The 19,554-nt window shown below is 40.3% G+C and overlaps 1 protein-coding gene across 1 annotated transcript in view; it reads left to right on the top strand.

The window, feature by feature from the left end:
• Positions 1–19,133, top strand: part of LOC145417090 (ionotropic receptor 21a-like) — a 79,826-nt gene extending 60,693 nt beyond the window's left edge. Inside the window, exons 10-11 of the mRNA XM_080285883.1 lie at positions 18,003–18,090; positions 19,042–19,133. Coding sequence (XP_080142009.1) covers positions 18,003–18,090; positions 19,042–19,133 — 180 coding nt within the window. The remainder of the gene's footprint in view (positions 1–18,002; positions 18,091–19,041) is intronic.
• Positions 19,134–19,554: the final 421 nt, after the last annotated feature.

Raw genomic sequence — 19,554 nt, 5'->3', positions numbered from 1 at the left:
GTTTCTAATCCACTCTCTAATGCAAGAGCTAACTAGAATTATCGGTCAGTCACCCTTTTACACGTGTGTGATTCCGAAGTAATGGAGTGAGATCATAGTCCTTCTAACGTGCTTGAATGATGCTGCTTCGTTAGTCAAATATCATTAGGATCTGAAACAGTTTCAAGGTTGTGTAAACAAACTACAGACCGCCATTGTACAGCTGCACTTATCACGTTTGGTAATTTTGTCAGGTCTCTCTGACGCAAGTTTTCACTCAGTAGGATGACAACTTTTCATATAATTCTTGCTGCCGCCATATGATTTTATTCAGCATAGAAGGAGACATCTGGCTGTGAAGGCGTTAGAAGCAATATTTATTTTGCCTTTCATTATAATAGTGTCATTTATATTTATTTTTTCTGCCAGTCACACTCCGATATTCAGCTAAGGGCAGACAATCGTAATGGTGAGGTTAAATATATGAAAGTATCCGACAACGAAGCTGAAACCTGTAACAAAAAAAAAAGGCCACATAAGTGATAAAGCTGTTCGTGTCGGATCACACGTCAGATTTTGGCTGGATCATTGTTTATGCGGCAAAAATGCCCGACATTAGTGGTTAAAAGAATACAAAGAGTGTTTGCTTTTAATGCTTGGTAAGGTAGAGGGGGTAAGGTAGGGTAGGTAGGTTTGAAATAGCACAGGGTAATTTGTCTCCCTTCCTCTTCCGCTTTCCTTCCGTTGCTTTCTTTCCCGTCACTATGCATTGCTCTCTCTCTCTCTCTCTCTCTCTCTCTCTCTCTCTCTCTCTCTCTCTCTCTCTCTCTCTCTCTCTCTCTCTCTCTCGGCAAAGTACATTGATAAAGAGAATGCTACAGTAAAAGCCAACACCAATATCAACCATCTGGTTCACAGGGTAGGAAATAATAGAAATAAAAGTCGGAACTAAAACCATTCTGAAACCTGTGATCATTATTTCCCTAATTCAGTCCTCGTTTACGACTCGGATGGTACTTGTCTTTACGGTTAATTGCTTAGTGGTGGTGTGTTGTACCTGTCGGGGTTATAACAACACACACACACACACACACACACACACACACACACACACACACACACACACACACACACACACACACACGCATCCTTCATTCCACCAGCGCCTCGTTAGCATTTCCTTAACGTTCTTTCTCTCACTCCTAAGGCAGATTTGTGGTGGTCATAAGGAAGAGGTCAAACACGTTGGATCTCTGTCCAAGACGGTCAGGGATACGAGTATGGTGCTGTACAAGTTGCTGTAAGTCATTAAGGATTGAAAAGATGTAGGCTTGCTCACGAGGTGGAGCAGTGAAAGGAGAGGAGAGCCAAAGCGGGTGGTGAACACTGAAATCACCCAGAATGGGTATTATATTGTTCTTTTATGTTTGTCTCCTCACTTTATTCTCTTACATTCTCCTTTTCTTCATCACTCGTTTTCTTTCGTCCTTCCTTTCACCACTATCACCATAAGCAACAAGAGGGGTAAGAGGCAAGATGGCGCAAGGTGGAGTGGCCTGGAACTCTACTACACCTGTACCAAGTTTATACACAGTTTTCTTTCTTCCTGACTTTCTTTCCTTTTCCTTCTTTTCATGGTCTGGTTCGTTCTCGTTGTCCTTATATTTCTATTTCTTTCTCAGTTTCCTTCATTCTTTCCATTTCTTGCTTTGTCTTTTCCTTTCCCTTTTTCTTTCTCATTTTCATGTTTTTTTTTCTTTGCCTTCACTTTCCCTTTTTCTTTCTTTTTGCTTTTCTTTTACTGTTTTCCTTCTTTCTTCACTACATACTGCAGCAACAATTGATCAAGAGAAGTAGGAGCCAACGTGAAGTAAGGTGGAGCGGCCTGACACTCAAATGTAGTGTCTGGAGTTCCACCCAATGTACTAGGATGCTCCTGTATTGGTCCATCTTATCTCCCATTTGCATTCCCTTTTTTTCATTCCGCTACTGCTGATTTCTGTTCTACTTTAGTTCTTTCTTCTTTACTTCTATTTTTCTCCTCGACACAGGTGTCCATCCAGCCCTTGTGAGTTGGTAGATAAAATGAGTACCAAGCGTAACACCTAGGGAAGGTAACTGTGGTAACCTGGATGATGCAGTGGCCTTGTATCCCAGAATATTGGGTGAGTAACCCGCCACAGGCTCAAAGACCTATGTTTCCGAGATTACCACCGCGGCTAAGCGCCTCATGGCGTCTGCTCCCACCTTTACCTTGTACTTTTACCTTCATTCTCCTTCTTATCTCATTCCTTTCTCTGTTATAAATTGTTTTTGTCTTTTACGTTCTTATATCTTAATCATACTTTTTCTTCTACTCTTCTTTTACTTCTTTCACCTTGCTGCCAACTATTTTCCATTACGTTACAGAATCACAGGTTACAAGAAGTGGTAGGTGGTGGCAACCATCATCCATTCACTTGATGTAGTGCTGCCTACTTCTTCCATCCTCTTTCTCACTCAATCTCTGTCTGCCCTCCTCTTTTTTTACTCCTCCCTTTCTTTCTTGTCACATTTTATTGCTCTTCTTTCTACTTTAGGTGACCACACTGTGTGAAGCCTACTTCTTTCATGTAGTTGAGGAACTGGTGACAACGCTGGATGGTAACAATATATCTAAATGACGGGGTATGTGGGGCCAGGTATGGTGCCCCTTCTAACTGGGTGGAGAAATGCAAATCTGGCATCCACCCAGGAACCAAACCTCCAGACTTTTCCTTGTGTCTCGCTGTGGCGAGGCTCTGTCCTTAGCAAGGGAACATCGATTCACTGCACGAAAAGACCCTGCAGGGTTGGAGCTTGCCTGTGGGTGATGGGTTTGCTCGGCCAGACAGACTGGGTTTGATCAACAAGTTACAAGAGAGGTGGGAGGCAAGAGGAAGTAAGGAGATGAGACTGGGTAGAGTTGAACGGCCAGGGTCTCTGCACCAGAGGCCAGGAGTTCAACAGCTAAGGACGTCTCCTTTTTTTGTCATTAATATCTTCCTCACCACCACCATAATCATGCGTATCAGCATCAATAACAAGCAACAACCAGTATCATACCACCACTACAATGATCACCATCATCATAATTTTTTTTTTATTTTTCAACTGTCTTTTCTTCCGCATTATAGTACATCATCACAAGGTACAAGAGAGGTGGGAGGGGATATGAAGTAAGGTGCAGCCGCCTGGCACTCCACTACACCTGGACTGAGTTACAACCTGCATATATTTATTACACTTTTATTATAATTACTTATTTCCTCCTTTATATTGGTTTCTATTTTCCATTTGTATGCCTTTTGTTTTTTAATGTTATTTCTTTCATTCTTTCTCCCTTCCTTTCCTTTTTTCTCCCTTGTGTTCTTTTTATCCTCTTATTTATTTCTCCATTATATAGCCATTTTTTTATTTTTTTGCTTTCTCTGTTATCAACTTTAATTTTCTTGCATTTATTTACTTCTTTTTTATTTTCTGTCTTTCCTTTCTATTTTCTTTCCTCGTTATATCACAAGCTACACGAGAAGTAGGATGTGAGATAAAGTAAGGTTATCATCATCATTACTAACAAACATCACTATCATTACCACTTGCACGTTAATCAGCATCAGCAGCAGCAGCATTATTCATATTATTATCATTTTCATCAAAACCAATCTCCATCATCATCATCATCATCATCATCATCATCACTATCATTACCACCACCATCATTATTCACACAGTCATTGGCAACATCATTAACCAATCATGTATTGTTTTATCATCAGAAATAATCTACATCATCATCATCACCATCTACATTAGATCTAGGCAACATCTACAGTTCGTCCACCTCAACTTGGCAAAGGTTTTCCTCATTTTGTAGTGAATTTCCCGTACGTGAATGGTAGAGTAAGAATACTACGGCTCTACTGTACATCCTTTCAATAGCACTTGTTGATTACCAGGACCATATTATAGAGTCCATTGTTACAGCTCAGCATTAACGTTGGATACCTGGTAATTTTAGGTTATGTTAAACTGGCTAGAATATGGCAAGATATCCAGTGTTAATCTCGTGTTCTACCTCTGTATCCAGAATTAAGAGATGGCAATTTTGCGCCATGTTTAAGTAAACAGAATACTACACCGTATTCTGGTCTTTATCACTTATAGCTCAAAGATCAAGGTGGAGTGATGGCAGTTTTAGGCCAAATCAAAATGCGCAGAGTATTAAGTCATTATAAACACCCAGGGAGGCAGGAGGCGATATGGAGATACGTAGAGCGGCCTGGCACTACTATATCTGTCTACACTTCCACATCGTACCTTTACACATCCTGTTTTACGTGTTTGTTTTCATTCGTCCTCTTATTTTTTTCTTTTTTTCCATCTTTGGTTTTGAGTTTCCCTCCTTTTTATTTCTCCTTGCAATCAATATTTAGTGGATTGACATGTTTTTTTTTCTGCTTCAGATGTTCATTACTCGTTGTTCCGTTGTCGGTGTCTGACCTGTCCTTTGTTGTCGTTGTACACCTTCCTTTACCAGCCCTATGCAGTACAGGACTCTATCCTGGTCAGCATAGTGTTTTGGGGAGTTTTACTTCCGATTGGTGGTTTATGTTTTTGTGCATTATTTATGTATATATGTATTTTTGCGGAAGTTTTTTTTTTCTGTATTCAAACTATAAAAGGACCAATGGTTTGTTAATTTATCGTTATATATCTGTATGTTCGTGTCTTTTTTTTTTTTCTTTCCGATCTTATAATTAAAGATACTTAGCACCTCAGTCCACTAGGTCACATACAAGCGTGTATGATTACACCGACGAATGGGAGGCAGGAAATGCAAGCCAACTAGAATATTTGACAATATGGCAATCAGGCTTATCACTGTATTTTTTGTGAATGTCACTCCAGTTGCTTGACATTGTTAGTTATTTTCACAATTATTGTCTGTACTAAGTACGGAGACATTTTCAGCTCTTATGTTTCTCAGTGTGATGGCAAGGCGCGAGGAATGACCTGCAACGCAATGCAAGGGTTAGGATATACTACTTTTTTTTCTTTTCTTTTTTATGTGTTCCAAAAGTTAACCAGTGATTTCCATTTTTCTCCTTCCCTCTCATTTCTCTCACTGCATCCGAGTTAATAAAATTCTTCCCTCATTTCATGTCTTTTCATTCACGGGCATATCACTCTGAGCCAAAACAACCATTCCTTTATTCTCAAGCAGCCTTCATTTAGTAGACCTTGCCTCACACAGACACTGGCATTTTATTGGGTAAATATCCATGATACTACACGAAATATATGTAGCAGCAAGTACAAAAAAAGATAATATACAATTCTGAAAATGCATTTCTTCTATTCACACCGGGCCGGTGACATGATGGGTGAGGTGAGAGACTACAAATTAATAGACGCTGGACTAGATCGCAGACTTGTAGTTGCTTTACTTTATTAATAAAAATCTTGTGGAATTAGACGCTTAAATACAGCTTCTGTTGTATTAAATTTGGGGTGGCTGGATAGCTCAGTCGGTAAGCTGCTGTATCCACGTACTTACCAGCGCTGGTTCGAATCCTCACAGTTTCTAATTTATTGATAAAAATGTTACAGAATTAGACGCTTAAATATACCTTCCGTTGTATTAAATTTTGGTGCCAGAGTGGCACTTGCTGACCCGTCATTGGCCATCTGACCGTGCGGGTGGGACTTGCTGACCTGTGACTGGTCTATGACCGTCTGGGTTGGACTTGCTGACCTGTGACTGGTCTATGACCGTCTGGGTGGGACTTGCTGACCTGTGACTGGTCTATGACCGTCTGGGTGGGACTTGCTGACCTGTGACTGGTCTATGACCGTCTGGGTTGGACTTGCTGACCTGTGACTGGTCTATGACCGTCTGGGTGGGACTTGCTGACCTGTGACTGGTCTATGACCGTCTGGGTGGGACTTGCTGACCTGTGACTGGTCTATGACCGTCTGGATGGGACTTGCTGACCTGTGACTGGTCTATGACCGTCTGGGTGGGACTTGCTGACCTGTGACTGGTCTATGACCGTCTGGATGGGACTTCCTGACCTGTGACTGGACTATGACCGTCTGGGTGGGACTTGCTGACCTGTGACTGGTCTATGACCGTCTGGGTGGGACGTTGCTGGCTTGTGTCTGGTCTGACCACGATAACTCACAAACATAAACACACAGCCACCGTCAGGGCTGGGCTCAAATATGAACTGGAACTGAATTGGAATTGATTTAAAAATCTATGAATTGGAACTGAATTGGAATTGAGAAAAATATAAAAATAAAATTAATTGAATTGGATTTGATATCAATTAATTGATATGAACTGATGACTGAATTGATAAAATACTATTTTATTCTGTATTATGCGAATACATTATTGTACAATAATTAACTTACAATATACTCAAATAAACAGTAAAATATACAGTTTGCTATCACAAAAAAGCTAAAAGTATATCGTGAAGTAACCGTTAGATTAATGTTACTAGGTAGATTAAAATTGATTTTGAATTGGAAGCATTTTAAATGAATGAAATATCGACCATAATGAATTGAATTGGAATTCAAGATTTCTTTTTTTACGAATGGATTGAATTGAATTGGAACTGATTAATTCAAATTTTATTCTAAACTGGAATTAAATTGAAATGACAAAAATGAATTGACCCCAGCCCTGGCCACCACAGCCATCCAAACCCTGCAGCCAAACAGTATCCTTCAAGAACCACCAGTAGATAGACTCCCCTCAGAATATTCCCTACCCTGAGAGACACGAGTACACCCAGCCAGACTGTGATTCGGCCACCACCCTTCTCTGCTACAGTACCAACAATAAATACAACTTACACTGCAATGCACACCACCACACCACAAAACACCACACACTCACCACGTGCACCACAATATCACAACAGCCACACCTTCAACATAACCTTAACAAAAGACCACTGGCAGCGACCGGTCCAAGTCTCCGATCTCCTGTGGTCCACTGGGTTCACAACGAGATGGGGAACAAGGACAAATACAAAATACACTCATTATTCTAAACCCATTACCATACGTCACATACCATCAAGCCGTACAGATCACTCACCAATCATTTTACTGATGAAATTGTTATTGCCACATAAGCATGGCATTGTTGTTGCCACAGCCATATCACCCACCAGTACTGCCACCCTGCCCCATCATCCACCAGCATCTCTGCCTCTCCCCGTGACAATCAAAGGGGCGAGAAGTGGGTGAAGGCAATGGGCTGAGATGGTGGTGGCCGGTGAGGCAATGGGTGTGATGGTCCTGAAGTGGCCTGCATGAACTGAAGTGGCCTGAAGAGAATAGACTGACCTGAATGGACTGGAATGAATGCACTGGACCGAAATAGTATAAATGAACTGTCAACCTAAATGGTTCTAAAATGACTTAGATAAACCTGAACTGACCTGATAGGTTTTGTCTGGACTTGAAAAGACTTGAAATCTCCATGTTGACCTGAATGGACTGGAGTCGACCTGAATGGATGTAAAGGATGTGAGTAAACCTGGTGTGAATGAACGGGGACTGACATGACTGGGCCATATGGACGTGGATGGCGTCAAGTAACCTGGTGAAAAAGACACGTAAATAGACGGAGGGCTGGGTTGTACAGTGTTCCTTGCATGGACTGGTGACATGATTAGGGCTATAAACAAAAGGATCATTGAACACAACTATGACATGAGCAGATTCAACGTAAGCAATGCTGTTGTCAAATATTGCAGTGATACTAGCAACTTTATTCAAGACAATGGAATTTTTGTGTTAGCCAAACCCTTGGTACGCCTGGTCAACTAGCGGACAACCTATTCAGCTTCTTTGACGTAAAGAATGTTGTCACAACTCTGGCCTACATTACTGAAGGTGATCATTGTGTCAGTACACTTGAAGTCGCGGGTTCGACACCCAGGCCCACCACTGGTAGGGTGTTTTTACCCCAGTCGCATGGAAATGAAAAAGGGACCTGGATGTGTAAAGCGACGATTGCATGGAGTAGTGTGTGGGAATGTTTAGGTGCTTTCCTTGTCAGTCACGCAGCTCCCAACGTCCTTCCATTTAAATTTTTAGTATGACATACAAAGAGTACGTGAATATCATTATATCTCATGTATTCCCCGAGAAGCTAATAATGACGACGTCCCCAGGAGTGAATTATATCAAGCAAATATTCACCACACACCAGTATCTTGCGGTGTGAGAGAGGGTTAGTTGAGTTTTGTTGAAGGATGATTTGTGTTGTGACAGTGAGGTGCATGAGGTTAGTGTGTTGTGGTATGGGTGGCTGCATTGTGGTGTGGGCATAGTGGATTGTTTGTCAGTTGTATGTTGGGTTGGTATTGTAGCAGGGAAGGGTGAGGGCCACATCGTAGTCTGTCTAAGTGCCCTGGTGTCTCTCTGGGTAGGGTAGGATCTGAGGGGTGGATGTTTGATGGTGGTTCAGGAAAGATGTACGGTAGTTTGGCTGCAGGTTTTCCATGGATGTGGTGGCTGTGTGTTTTTGTAACTTACCGGGTATGTGTTTGTGAAGTGTAATGTTGGGTGGAGGAGTAGGGTTATTACTGAGGCATTCTGTATCGTGTGTGTGTGTGTGTGTGTGTGTGTGTGTGTGTGTGTGTGTGTGTGTGTGTGTGTGTGTGTGTGTGTGTGTGTGTACCTGAAGAGAATTTACAGTAGAGAGTACAGTGAAGTCATAAGAGATTATAAAAAAATAAAACTATGATGAGAAAGATCACAGTATGAGACCTGATGGAAGGATGGTAAGCAGGGAGCGAGGAGGACCGAGATAGATCGACTCGCTGCTCGACACTGAGTGGCCGGGGTTCTGTCTGATGCTGTCATACCCTTCCTTTAATGAAAGAAAAGCATTCGGGAGCCAAATGCTAATCGCCCGCAAGCATATGCTGTTGGCCAAGTCCAAAATTTGGTCATATCTTGATACCCTGAAGGTGTCATGTTGATAGCTTTGGCAGATATTTTGGTGACCTTGACCTTGACCCCGAGTGCCCATTTTCGAGATTTTGGCCATATCTCTATACCCAGAAGGTTTCATGTTGACAGCTCAAGCCGTTCATGAGATATAATAGTGCTAAAGGCGGGTGATGAAAACCAGTTGAGCCAGTCATTTTGGCGATCTTGACGTTGACTCGACGGCTCATTTTAGAACTCGTCCAAGATTTTGACTATACCTTGATGCCTTGAAGGTTCCACGATGAGAGCTGAAACCGTTCATAAGATATAATGGGAACACACACACACACACACACACACACACACACACACACACACACACACACACACACACACAAACGACACCCAACCAGGCTTCGAGGGACGCAGGTGTAACAATACGTCGTCTAACTAAAGTGTTAAAGTCAAATTCTTTCCCTTAATTTGCCGTTCTTTTATCTTTGTCCTGCTTTTCATCTGTCACTCAAAATTCGTCTTTATCTGCCTTCTTTTCTTCTTTTGTTCTGTCCTTTCCTTTTCTCCCTTCTTTCCTCCTTTTTGTTTCTGTCTTTTTTTATTACGCTTTTCTAGTTTCCTTTCTTAACTATAGCATAGCGATAAAACTACTATGGAAATAGGAGCTAAGGTGATGTAAGGCGGTGCGGCCTGAGATTCTAACAAAGGTGTCTTGAGTTCCACCCTGTTTAGATAATGCTTCTGTTTTTGTCACTCTTTTTTTTTTTTTCCTTTCTCTTTCTTTTTCCCGTTGCATTCTTTCTTCTTCTCTGTGTTCCCTCTGTAGTGTTTTCCCAATTTCTGACCTTTTTCTTGCCCCTTTATTATTAATTCATTATCTGCTCATCAATTGTAACCTACATCAGCGTCATCATCGTATTCAACAACATCATAGTAGTTTACTGCATATCACAACCACCACCACCATCATCATCATCATCATCATCACTGTCATCATCATTATTCAAACAACATTATATTCATCAACTCCTATATCACCGTTATCAACATCATAGTAACTTACTGAATATCACGATCATCACTACCATCCCCGCTACCATCACTGTCATTATCACCATAATTATCATCACCATCATCATCATCGTCTTCACCATCACCATCGTCATCAATACCATAATTACGACCATTAGTTAGAGTACAGCCACAACTAGATTACAGCGTCACAAGCTACAGAAGAAGTAGGAGGCAAGATGAAGTAAGGTGCAGCTGCCTGGGCCTCTACTACACCTGTACTAAGTTCAAACCTTAACCCTACATTCTTGTGTGCCTCCTTTTCTATACTTCCCACTTCCTCTCCTTTTCGCTATTTTTTTTCTGTGTTGCCTCCTTCTCTCTTTCATTCGTACCTCTCTGTCTCTTTTTTTTTTTTTTTTCGTTTCATCCACTGTTGGTGTTTCTTTCCGCTCTATCACATCTATTTTCCTTTTTGGGGGGTGAGTGGGAGAAATGCTGCTTCAGCTTCCTATATATTGTTCTTTTACGTTTCTCTCTCCTCACTTTTTTCCCTTCCTTTCTTCATTCTTCATCAGTTGTTTTCTTTCGTCCTTGTTTTCTCCACTAACACCATAAGTAACAAGGGAGGAAAGAGGCAAGATGACGTAGTGGAGCGGCCTGGAACTCCACTACAGCTGTATGTACCTTTACTGTTTATATCTGATTTTCTTTCTTTTTCCCAATCCTTCTTTCCTTTTCCTTCATTACATTTTTTGTTTCTTTTTCTTTCTGCTTATCTTCTTTTTTTCTCTCTCCTTCATTCTTTCTCTTTCTTCATTTAGGCTGACATTTGCCTTTCTCTTTTCTTTATCATTTTCCTTTCCTTTTTTTTTTTCTTTTATTTCTCGCTTCCTTTTTCTTTCTTCTTCCTTTTCTTTTTCTCCTTTCTTTCTTCACTACATACTGCAGCAACAACTGATCAAGAGATGTAGAAGTCATCGTCATGTAAGGTGGAGCGACCTGGCACTCAAATATAAGTGTCTAGAGTTCAACCCTCATCATCAGAATGCTCCTGTATTGGTCCATCTTTCTCATTTCCCTTTTTCTTTCTCCCTTTGCTTTCTGTTCATGCTGCTGCTGATTTCTGTTCCACTTTATTTCTTTCTTCTTCTTCTTTTTTTTTTTTTTTTTTTTATCTTTGACTCAGGTGTGCAACCAGCCTTTGTGGGTTGGTGATAAAATGAGTACCAAGGGTAACACCTAGGGAAGGTAACTGTGGTAACCTGGATGATGCAGTGGCCTTGTATCCCAGGATATTGGGTGAATAACCCGCCACAGGCTCAAAGGCCTATGTCACCAAGATGAGCACGGCGGCTAAGCGCCTCATGGCGTCTGTTCCCACCTTTACCTGTTACCTTTACCCTCTGGTCCTCTTTATATTTCATTTTTACTCCTTTTTCATAATATATTCTTTTCGTCTTTTACTCTTTTATTTGAATCATACTTTTTCATTTACTTTCTTTTTATAATTTCTTTCTCCTTGTTGCCCACTGTTTTCCATCATATTACAGAATTACAAGTTACAAGAGGTGGTAAGTGGTGGCGACCATCATCCATTCACTTGATGTAACGCTACCTACTTTTTCCATCCCCTTTCATAATCTACAGTATTTCTCTTTGCTTTCCTGTCTTCCTACTTCTCCCATTCTTTCCTGTCGCTTTGTATTGCTCTTCTTTCCACTCCAAGCGACTTCTGCACTAAGCAACAAGCTATTGCTTTCATGTAACTCAAGAGAGTATTGACAACTCTGGGTGGTAACCATATAGGCAAATAACGGAGGGTTTGGAGCCTGCTATGCTGCCCCTGTTAACTGGGTGGAGAAACACAAATGGGGTGTGCATCCAGGAAACAAATCGCCAGAGTCTTCTCTGTGCCTTGCTGTGGTGAGGCGCTTGCCTCCGCTAGGGAACATCAGGTCACTGGACGGGATGGCCCTGCAGGGGTGGCTGTTTGCCTACGGCTGATGGGTCTGCTCGGCCAGACAGACTGGGGCTGATCAATGACAAGTTACAAGAGAGGTGGGAGGCGAGAGGAAGTAAGTAGGAGATGAGACTGGGTAGAGTCGAACGGCCTGGGTCTCTGCACCAGAGGACAGGAGTTCAACTGCAGCTGGAAGTATCCTTTTTTGCTGTCATTAATATCTTCCTCACATCCACCACCACCACCACCATCATCATCATCATCATCATCATCATCAGAGCCAACACACATCACTATTTAACATCATTAACACCATCCCCATTACAGGTGTGTAGAAATAAAGTTTTCCATCATCATCATCATCATCATCATCAAAGACAACCCATATCACAAAATCAGAACAACATTAACACCATCGACATTGCTTATTCTGTAGAAATAAGTTTTTAATAAATCATCATTATCACCATCACCATCATCATTATCATCACTTTCCGTATAATCATAATTCCATCAACAGTAAGCAACAACTAGTATCACTACCGCCACCACATTCATCATCATCATCATCATCATCATATTCTTTCTTTCCAGTTGTCTTTCCCTCTGCATTATAGTACATCATCACAAGGTACAAGAGAGGTGGGAGGGGATATAAGGGAAGCTGTAGCGGTCTGACACTTTGCTACACCTGTACTGTGTTGCAACCTTTTTCTTTTTACTTAATCATTTATTTTCCTTATATTTCGCGTTCTTTTTGTCATTTATACGCCTTTTGTATCGTATTCTTATTTCTTGCGTTCTTTCTCCGTTTCCTTTTTTTCCCTTGTCTCTTTATGCCCTGTCATTTATTTCTCCTGTGTATAACCATTTTCTGTCATTTTCTTTCTCCTTTCTCCCGTTTCATTCCTTTTCTTTCCATTATCTAATTCTTTTTTATATTCAATTTTTCCTACCTCTTTCCCCCTTCATCATATTACATCACACTCTACAGGAATAGTAGCAGGTGAGACGAAGATTATAATCATCAGTACCAACATACATCATCATCACTACCATTACCACCACCACCATCATTATTATTTTTCTTGCAGTCATCAAATCATCACCATCATCATCATCATCACTACCATCATCACAATCCTCACTATTCACATCAAAACCAACATCCATTATTATTACTATACCGTAATTACAATCATCCTCATTATTCACACAATCATTCTCAGCATCATTACCAATTCACTAATTGTTTATTATCAATACAAACTTACATCACCACCAGCATCATCACCATTAGCTACATTAGATCTAGGCCACCACTACAGTTCGTCCACCTTAACTTGCCAAAGGTTTCTGTCATTTTCCTCTTTCCAACGCAGTGTGTCCAGGCATCTCGAAATGAACGGATCATGAATTTGACTCTCAGTTATTACCCGTCCCCGCCCGGGAGGGGTTCGGGGACGGCTATTGTTTTCACTCAGTTTGTCTGTTTGTTTGTTTGCCTTCATGTCTGTCTGTCTGTCTGTCTGTTAACAACTTTATAAGAAAACTAAAATTACAGGAATGATGGGCTATGACCTTCTGATCACCTGAAATTTTGAGCCAAACTGGGCCAAGGTCCAGGCTGTAGAGCCAGAAAAATTGTAATAAAACGGGGACCAGTACAAATCGTGTTTACGCCATAACTCCTTTCAAATTCGTCGTAACGCATGAAACCAAAACCTAAAGCTGCATCTTTCAAATATGCATCCTATAACATGCCTCATTACATCACAGTGGTCCCCCCCCCCCCACAGTTAGCGACAGGGGGGTCAATGTCAGGTGAGTCGGGCCTAAAACTTCAAAAAGGCATAAAATCGTCAATTTTATCCCGATTTGCTCCAGATTTGATGTGTGACAACTTTAACTAGATATCCCGTTGTGTTTATACGTCAGCACTATAATGAGTGCCGAGGACGGGATTATTGTGCTTATCTTGTCTTGGTTTTGTTTTTTCTTGGAGGGAACAATTTGCAGGCTCCTGGCTTTTGGTTCCTTCTTCTTTGCATAAAAAAAAAAAAAAAAAAAAAAAAAAAGACTACTACGGCTCTACATCCTTTCAGTAGCACTCCTTCATGACCAAGATCATATTCTAGAGTCCTTTGCTACAACTCAGTGTTGACGATGGAAAGTTGGTAATTTTAGGTTATGCTAAACTGTACAAAATACACCAAAGTACCCAGTGATAATCTCTTATTCTAGTTGTACACTCAAGTTTGAGAGATGTTTAAGTAGACAGAGTATTGCACTAATTTCTAGTCTTCATATCTTGTTATAGCTCAGCAATCGAGATGGAGAGATGGCAATTTTAGGCCCAGGGAGGCAGGAGGCGATATGGAGGCGATATGGAGATAGGTAGAGCGGCCTGGCACTACTATACCTGTCTGTTCTTCCACATCATACCTTTACACACCGTGTTTTACTTGGTTGTTTTAATTCGTCCAAATTTTTCTTTCTTTGCTTTTGAATGTTCTCATTTTCTTTTTTAGTTCTCATTTTCATACTTTTTTTTTTTTTTAACCTTTGTCATTTCTATTCTGCTCGTTTCTTTCCTTCCACCATTCAGTTTCACTTTTCTTTTTCAACGTTTTTCTACTCCCTTTCCTTTTCTTTCTGTTTTTCTCGTCAATATTACAAGGTACAAAATATCACAAGGTACAAGAGGTAGGAGGTGAGACGAAGCAAGGTGGAGCGGCCTGGGACACTGCTACAGGTGTACTCAGATAACACCTGTACCATTTATACCTCCTTTTATTTTTGACCACCATACTTTCTTTGTCTCACATTTCACATTTGTTTTCGTCTCTCTTTTCTCCTGTTTTCTCAGTATCCTTCTTTGTTTCTCACTATCTTTCTTGCTTGTCCATTTCTTTCTTTTCTTCTTTCTCTTTCTCTTTTTCCTTCATTGGTTCAAGTCCTTTCTCTCATCCACATTTATCATTTTTTGCTCACTTCATTTCTTTATTCCTTCCTACTGTTTTTGTTCACTATATTACAACAATAAGGCATCAAAAAGAGTAGGAGGCAGGATGAAGTAGGGTGGAGCCACCTGGGACACAAATGAAGGTGTCTGGAGTTCAACCAGCCTGTCGTTGGTGCCTCCTTTTTCATTTCTTCTCTCATGCTCTTTTCTTCTCCTTTCCTTCGTTTTCTGTTGATTGTACCCGGTTTCTTGTTCATATTTCTTGTCTTTTCCTTTTTTTTTTTCAACTTTCATTTTTTTTTCCTCTTTCCCTCATATGTTATCCGCTTTTTCTTTTTACTTTTTCTTTATATCTCCCATGCTTGATTTTTATTACTAGTTCTCTTCCTTTCCTTCCCATCGTGCTATTTAACTTTTCTATTTCCTTTTCCCGGTTTCTGGTTCCAAGTTGCTCGCTTGCTTGCGATTCATGGGTCTGCTTGGCCAGACAGACTGGGGTTCAGCCAAAAAAAAAAAAAAAAAAAAAAAAAAAAAAATCTCCTCTCTAATCCACCGGTACTGCAGCATCAGCGGTTTTAAGAGAGGTGGTGAGATGTAATGATATTATCATTGGCACTAATGTTGTGTACATTATTATTACCACCACCATCATCACCAACACAACATTAACCACAATTTCCACGAGTATCATTTCATAGTTATTATCCGTACCGTACAATTATAATTATCACAATCAAAATTAACCTACAGTACATCACTTCCACCATCATTACCATCATCATACCGAACTCTTAACTCTTTTCACCATTAGGAACATTACATCAAAGCCACCATTACATCACAAGCTACAAGAGAGGTAGGAGGCCAGATAAATTAAGATGCAGCGGCCTGGGGCTCTACTGCATCTCCACCCAGTTCACACCTTCACGTGTCTTCGCTGGTTTCCTTTCCTACTATCTATTCTTTTCTGCTCATTTGTTTCTTATTTTCCCTTTGTATCCCATTCTTTTTGCTCATCTTTCGTTTTTCTTTTCTGTCTCCCATTGTCATTCCTTCCACTCTTTATCCTTTCTTTTTCATCTTGTTTAATTTATTTCCTATTTTCTCTTTTCCTTCTTCTGTCTTTTTTTATCTCTAATGATTTTATGTTTTCCGTCTCCACCACATTTCAACATTACAAGCTACAAGAGAGGTAGGAGGTGAGATGAAATAAGGTGGAGCGGCCTGGGACTATAGGTGTACCTGTACCAAGTTAACACCATTTCCATTTGTACTTCACATTCCTTCCTGATCTATATTCTTTCCTTCTCCTTCACGTTTCGTTTCATTTCATCCCATTTCTTTCTTTCATTCTACAGTTCTTTCTTTCTTTCCTTTTCTTTCTTATACTTTGTCCTCCCAATCCTCTTTTCTCATTCCCTTTCATTCCAACTTTTTGTTTCTTTCTTTGTTTCTTTCTCCATTGATTATGTTTTATCTACTTTCTCTCTTCACTTTGTTATTGTACTAAAGCAACAAGGGAAGAAGGAGCCAAGGTGAAGTAAGGTGGAACGACCAGGGACTCTGATAAAGGTGTCTGGAGTTCCACCCCAATTAGGTCCATAATGGCTCCTTTATTTTTACTTTCTCCTCCCGTTTTTCCTTCATTTTCTTTCGTATTTTGTCTGTTTTACTCTTTATGTTTCTTCGTCTTTCCTTCATTCTTTTTCTTCCTTTCTTTTTCTTTTATCATTTTTATTCATTTCTCATTTCTTTCTGTCATTCGTTTTTCCTTTTTACCTTCTTATTTCTGTCTCCTGTTCTCTGGCATTTTTTTTTTTTCATTATTTCACTCATTTTAAAAGTATATCGTATGGCTATTCATTCCTATTTTATAAATTTTCCCAATTTCTTACTAAGTCTTCTTCCTTTCTTCCTCAGTTATATTACAGTATCACAAACTATATGAGGGGAGAGAGGCAAGAGAAGCAAGCTTATTATCATCAAAACTAATTTACTGGACATCATCGTGATTACTACCACTATCATTGCAACCATCATCATCATCGCTACCATTATCTTTATTGTTAAAACTATTCTCAGTAAGTCTGTCCTAAATCACTATCACCATAATCATAATGATGCTGATAATCTCTAGCACCATTACCTACAACAGATCAAAGTCAGCACACTCTTACAGTACCACAATCTACACAAGATGGAGTAAACGAGATAAAGTAAGGTGCAGCGGCCTCCAACTCAACTACAGTCCTAACAAGTTTGAACTTTGACACAGATATCTCCCATATTCTTTCTTCTTTGTTTACTTTATTGTGGTTTCATCTTTGTTATTTTGTCTGTAATCATTTGCTTATTTTTTCTTTGGTTATTATTATCGCATCATTCTTATGTCCTTCTATCTCCTCCCTTTCTTCCTCATCTTTTCTTTCCCTTAGTCACTTTCCTTTTCCTTGTTTCCCTCTCCCTTCTAAGCCTCTCTCTCTCTCTCTCTCTCTCTCTCTCTCTCTCTCTCCCTCCCCACTACCTGTATATCTTTGTTTGTCTGTTTTTCTTCTTTCTTCCATCCTCCACACTGTTACAGCATTACAAGCTGCAGAGACTCAGTAGGCGAGATGGTGTAATGACAAAGTATAAATTATATACGTTTCCTATGATACAGTGTCAGTACAGACACGATTTAGTTCAAGTTCTTAACAAGTTCGACATCAGTTATGAAAGTTTATTCAAAATAATGCATGATACTGTGACGAGAAAATTGGGATGAATCTCAAATGTAAGAAATGCAACACTAGTCTAAGGAAATATTACTTTAATATACGCGTAGTGGAACAACGGAATAAACTAACAACAATAGTGGTAGTACCAGAACTATAGATACATTACAAACTTGTCTAGATTAATATTTGTAGAGTCTAGTCAATAACTATCTATCTATCTATCTATTGTCAGACGCCTCAATCCCGTTCGGGGTGGCCACAAACAAATCGCCTCCACGTCGCCCTGTTCCCCACCATTTCACTGCCCCGCTCCCAACTCACACACCCCTCTCTCATATACCTCTCAATAACTGATTGTGTATATTTCCAGGCTGACGTGTATCGTGACGACAGTGAGACGAGTACAGTCAGCCTCGTCTTTCGCGGTACTCCACTTTGCCGGCTCCGTTTTTTCCTGGGTGAGTAAACCATCACAAAATACACTACAGGGTGGACCAAAAGTCTCCATACATAGGAATAATTGTATCTCTTTCCAGGTACCCTTCTAGAATGCCTTTGTGTTAACGCGAGTTCATCATGAGTGGCAGAGACGCATCCGTGTGTGTTTTTATAAGTAATGGCAGCCGTGTAGAGCAGGTTTGGGGAATAAAGTGAATGTTTGTAAAAAATAGTTACTTTCCCAATGCATGGACAGTTTTGGACCACTGTGTAGCTCAGGCGATATATGGGGACGATTTAGCGAAATGTTTTGTTAAACCATCTAAATATCAGTACCAACAGACTCTATACTACCATCCTCATCACTGACCCTGCCACCACCACCATCAGTATCATCATCATCATTGTCTTGATGGTCACCATTATCATTACGATCATCATTATCATTATCTATACAGCTTACAATAAGCACAATAAATCGAAACATCACCACTTCCATCAACATTATCATCACCACCAGTATCATCAAAATCATCATCAACATTATCATCAGAGTCATTATCACTATCACCATCATCATCTGCTACTTAGATCTGGACATTATTGCACATTACAGCATCACAAGCTACAAGAGAGGTACAGTAGAAGGAAAAATGTAAGGTGGAACGGCCTGGGACTCTACTACAGGTGTACCGCCTTCCACTTAATTCTCTTGCATGCCTCCTTTTCTTTTCCTTTATCATTTTCTTATTTCTCTTACACTTTAGGTCTCCACACTTTGCTACTGTATCTCCTCCGTTTCTTTCTATTTTTTCTCCTTTTTCTTCTTGGCGTCGTTTCTTTATTTATCAACCAAATCGCCCATTTCTTTCACCACTTTCACAGTTTCATGGCGAGACACGGGTCACGCGGTCGACGAACGAACGTGCCTAATTTCTATATTTTTGTTCCTGTGTCTGGAGTTTTCCCAGGCTATGCTCCAGTTGGACAAATTAAGGATGGTTGTGAACATGATGATGATGATGGTGGTGGTGGTGGTGATAATGTATGCCTGGAATTGTGAACCATTTTTTCTGGGCACTATAGATGAGCGATTGTTATACGCACGGTTTAAATCAAATCATGGCAACATCAGTCTGTTTGTGTGTTATGCACCTACTAATGATGCACTCGATGAAAGGAAAGACACATTTTATGAAAAGTTGCAAGAAGGAGTAGGAAGGGTACCAAGACATGATGTTTTGATCTGTGTTGGAGACTTTAATGCAGTAATGGGCTGTTCAAATAAGGGATTTGAGGCATGTATGGGTAAGATGGGAGTTGGTAGTAGGATGAGTGAAAACGGAGTGAGGTTTGGAAGCTTCTGTCTAGCAAATGACTTAGTCATCGGGGGCACATTCTTTCAGCATTGCAATATACACAAGACAACTTGGGTGTCGCCGTGTGGAAAATATAAAAATCAGATTGATCACATCGCTATCAGT

The sequence above is a fragment of the Coenobita brevimanus genome, chromosome 109, assembly GCF_032717465.1.
Source record: "Coenobita brevimanus isolate Jiangsu-jjx chromosome 109, ASM3271746v2, whole genome shotgun sequence".
NCBI classification, from domain to species: domain Eukaryota; kingdom Metazoa; phylum Arthropoda; class Malacostraca; order Decapoda; family Coenobitidae; genus Coenobita; species Coenobita brevimanus.
Note: the sequence above shows the minus strand (reverse complement) of the source record. Positions and strands in the feature narration are given on the sequence as shown.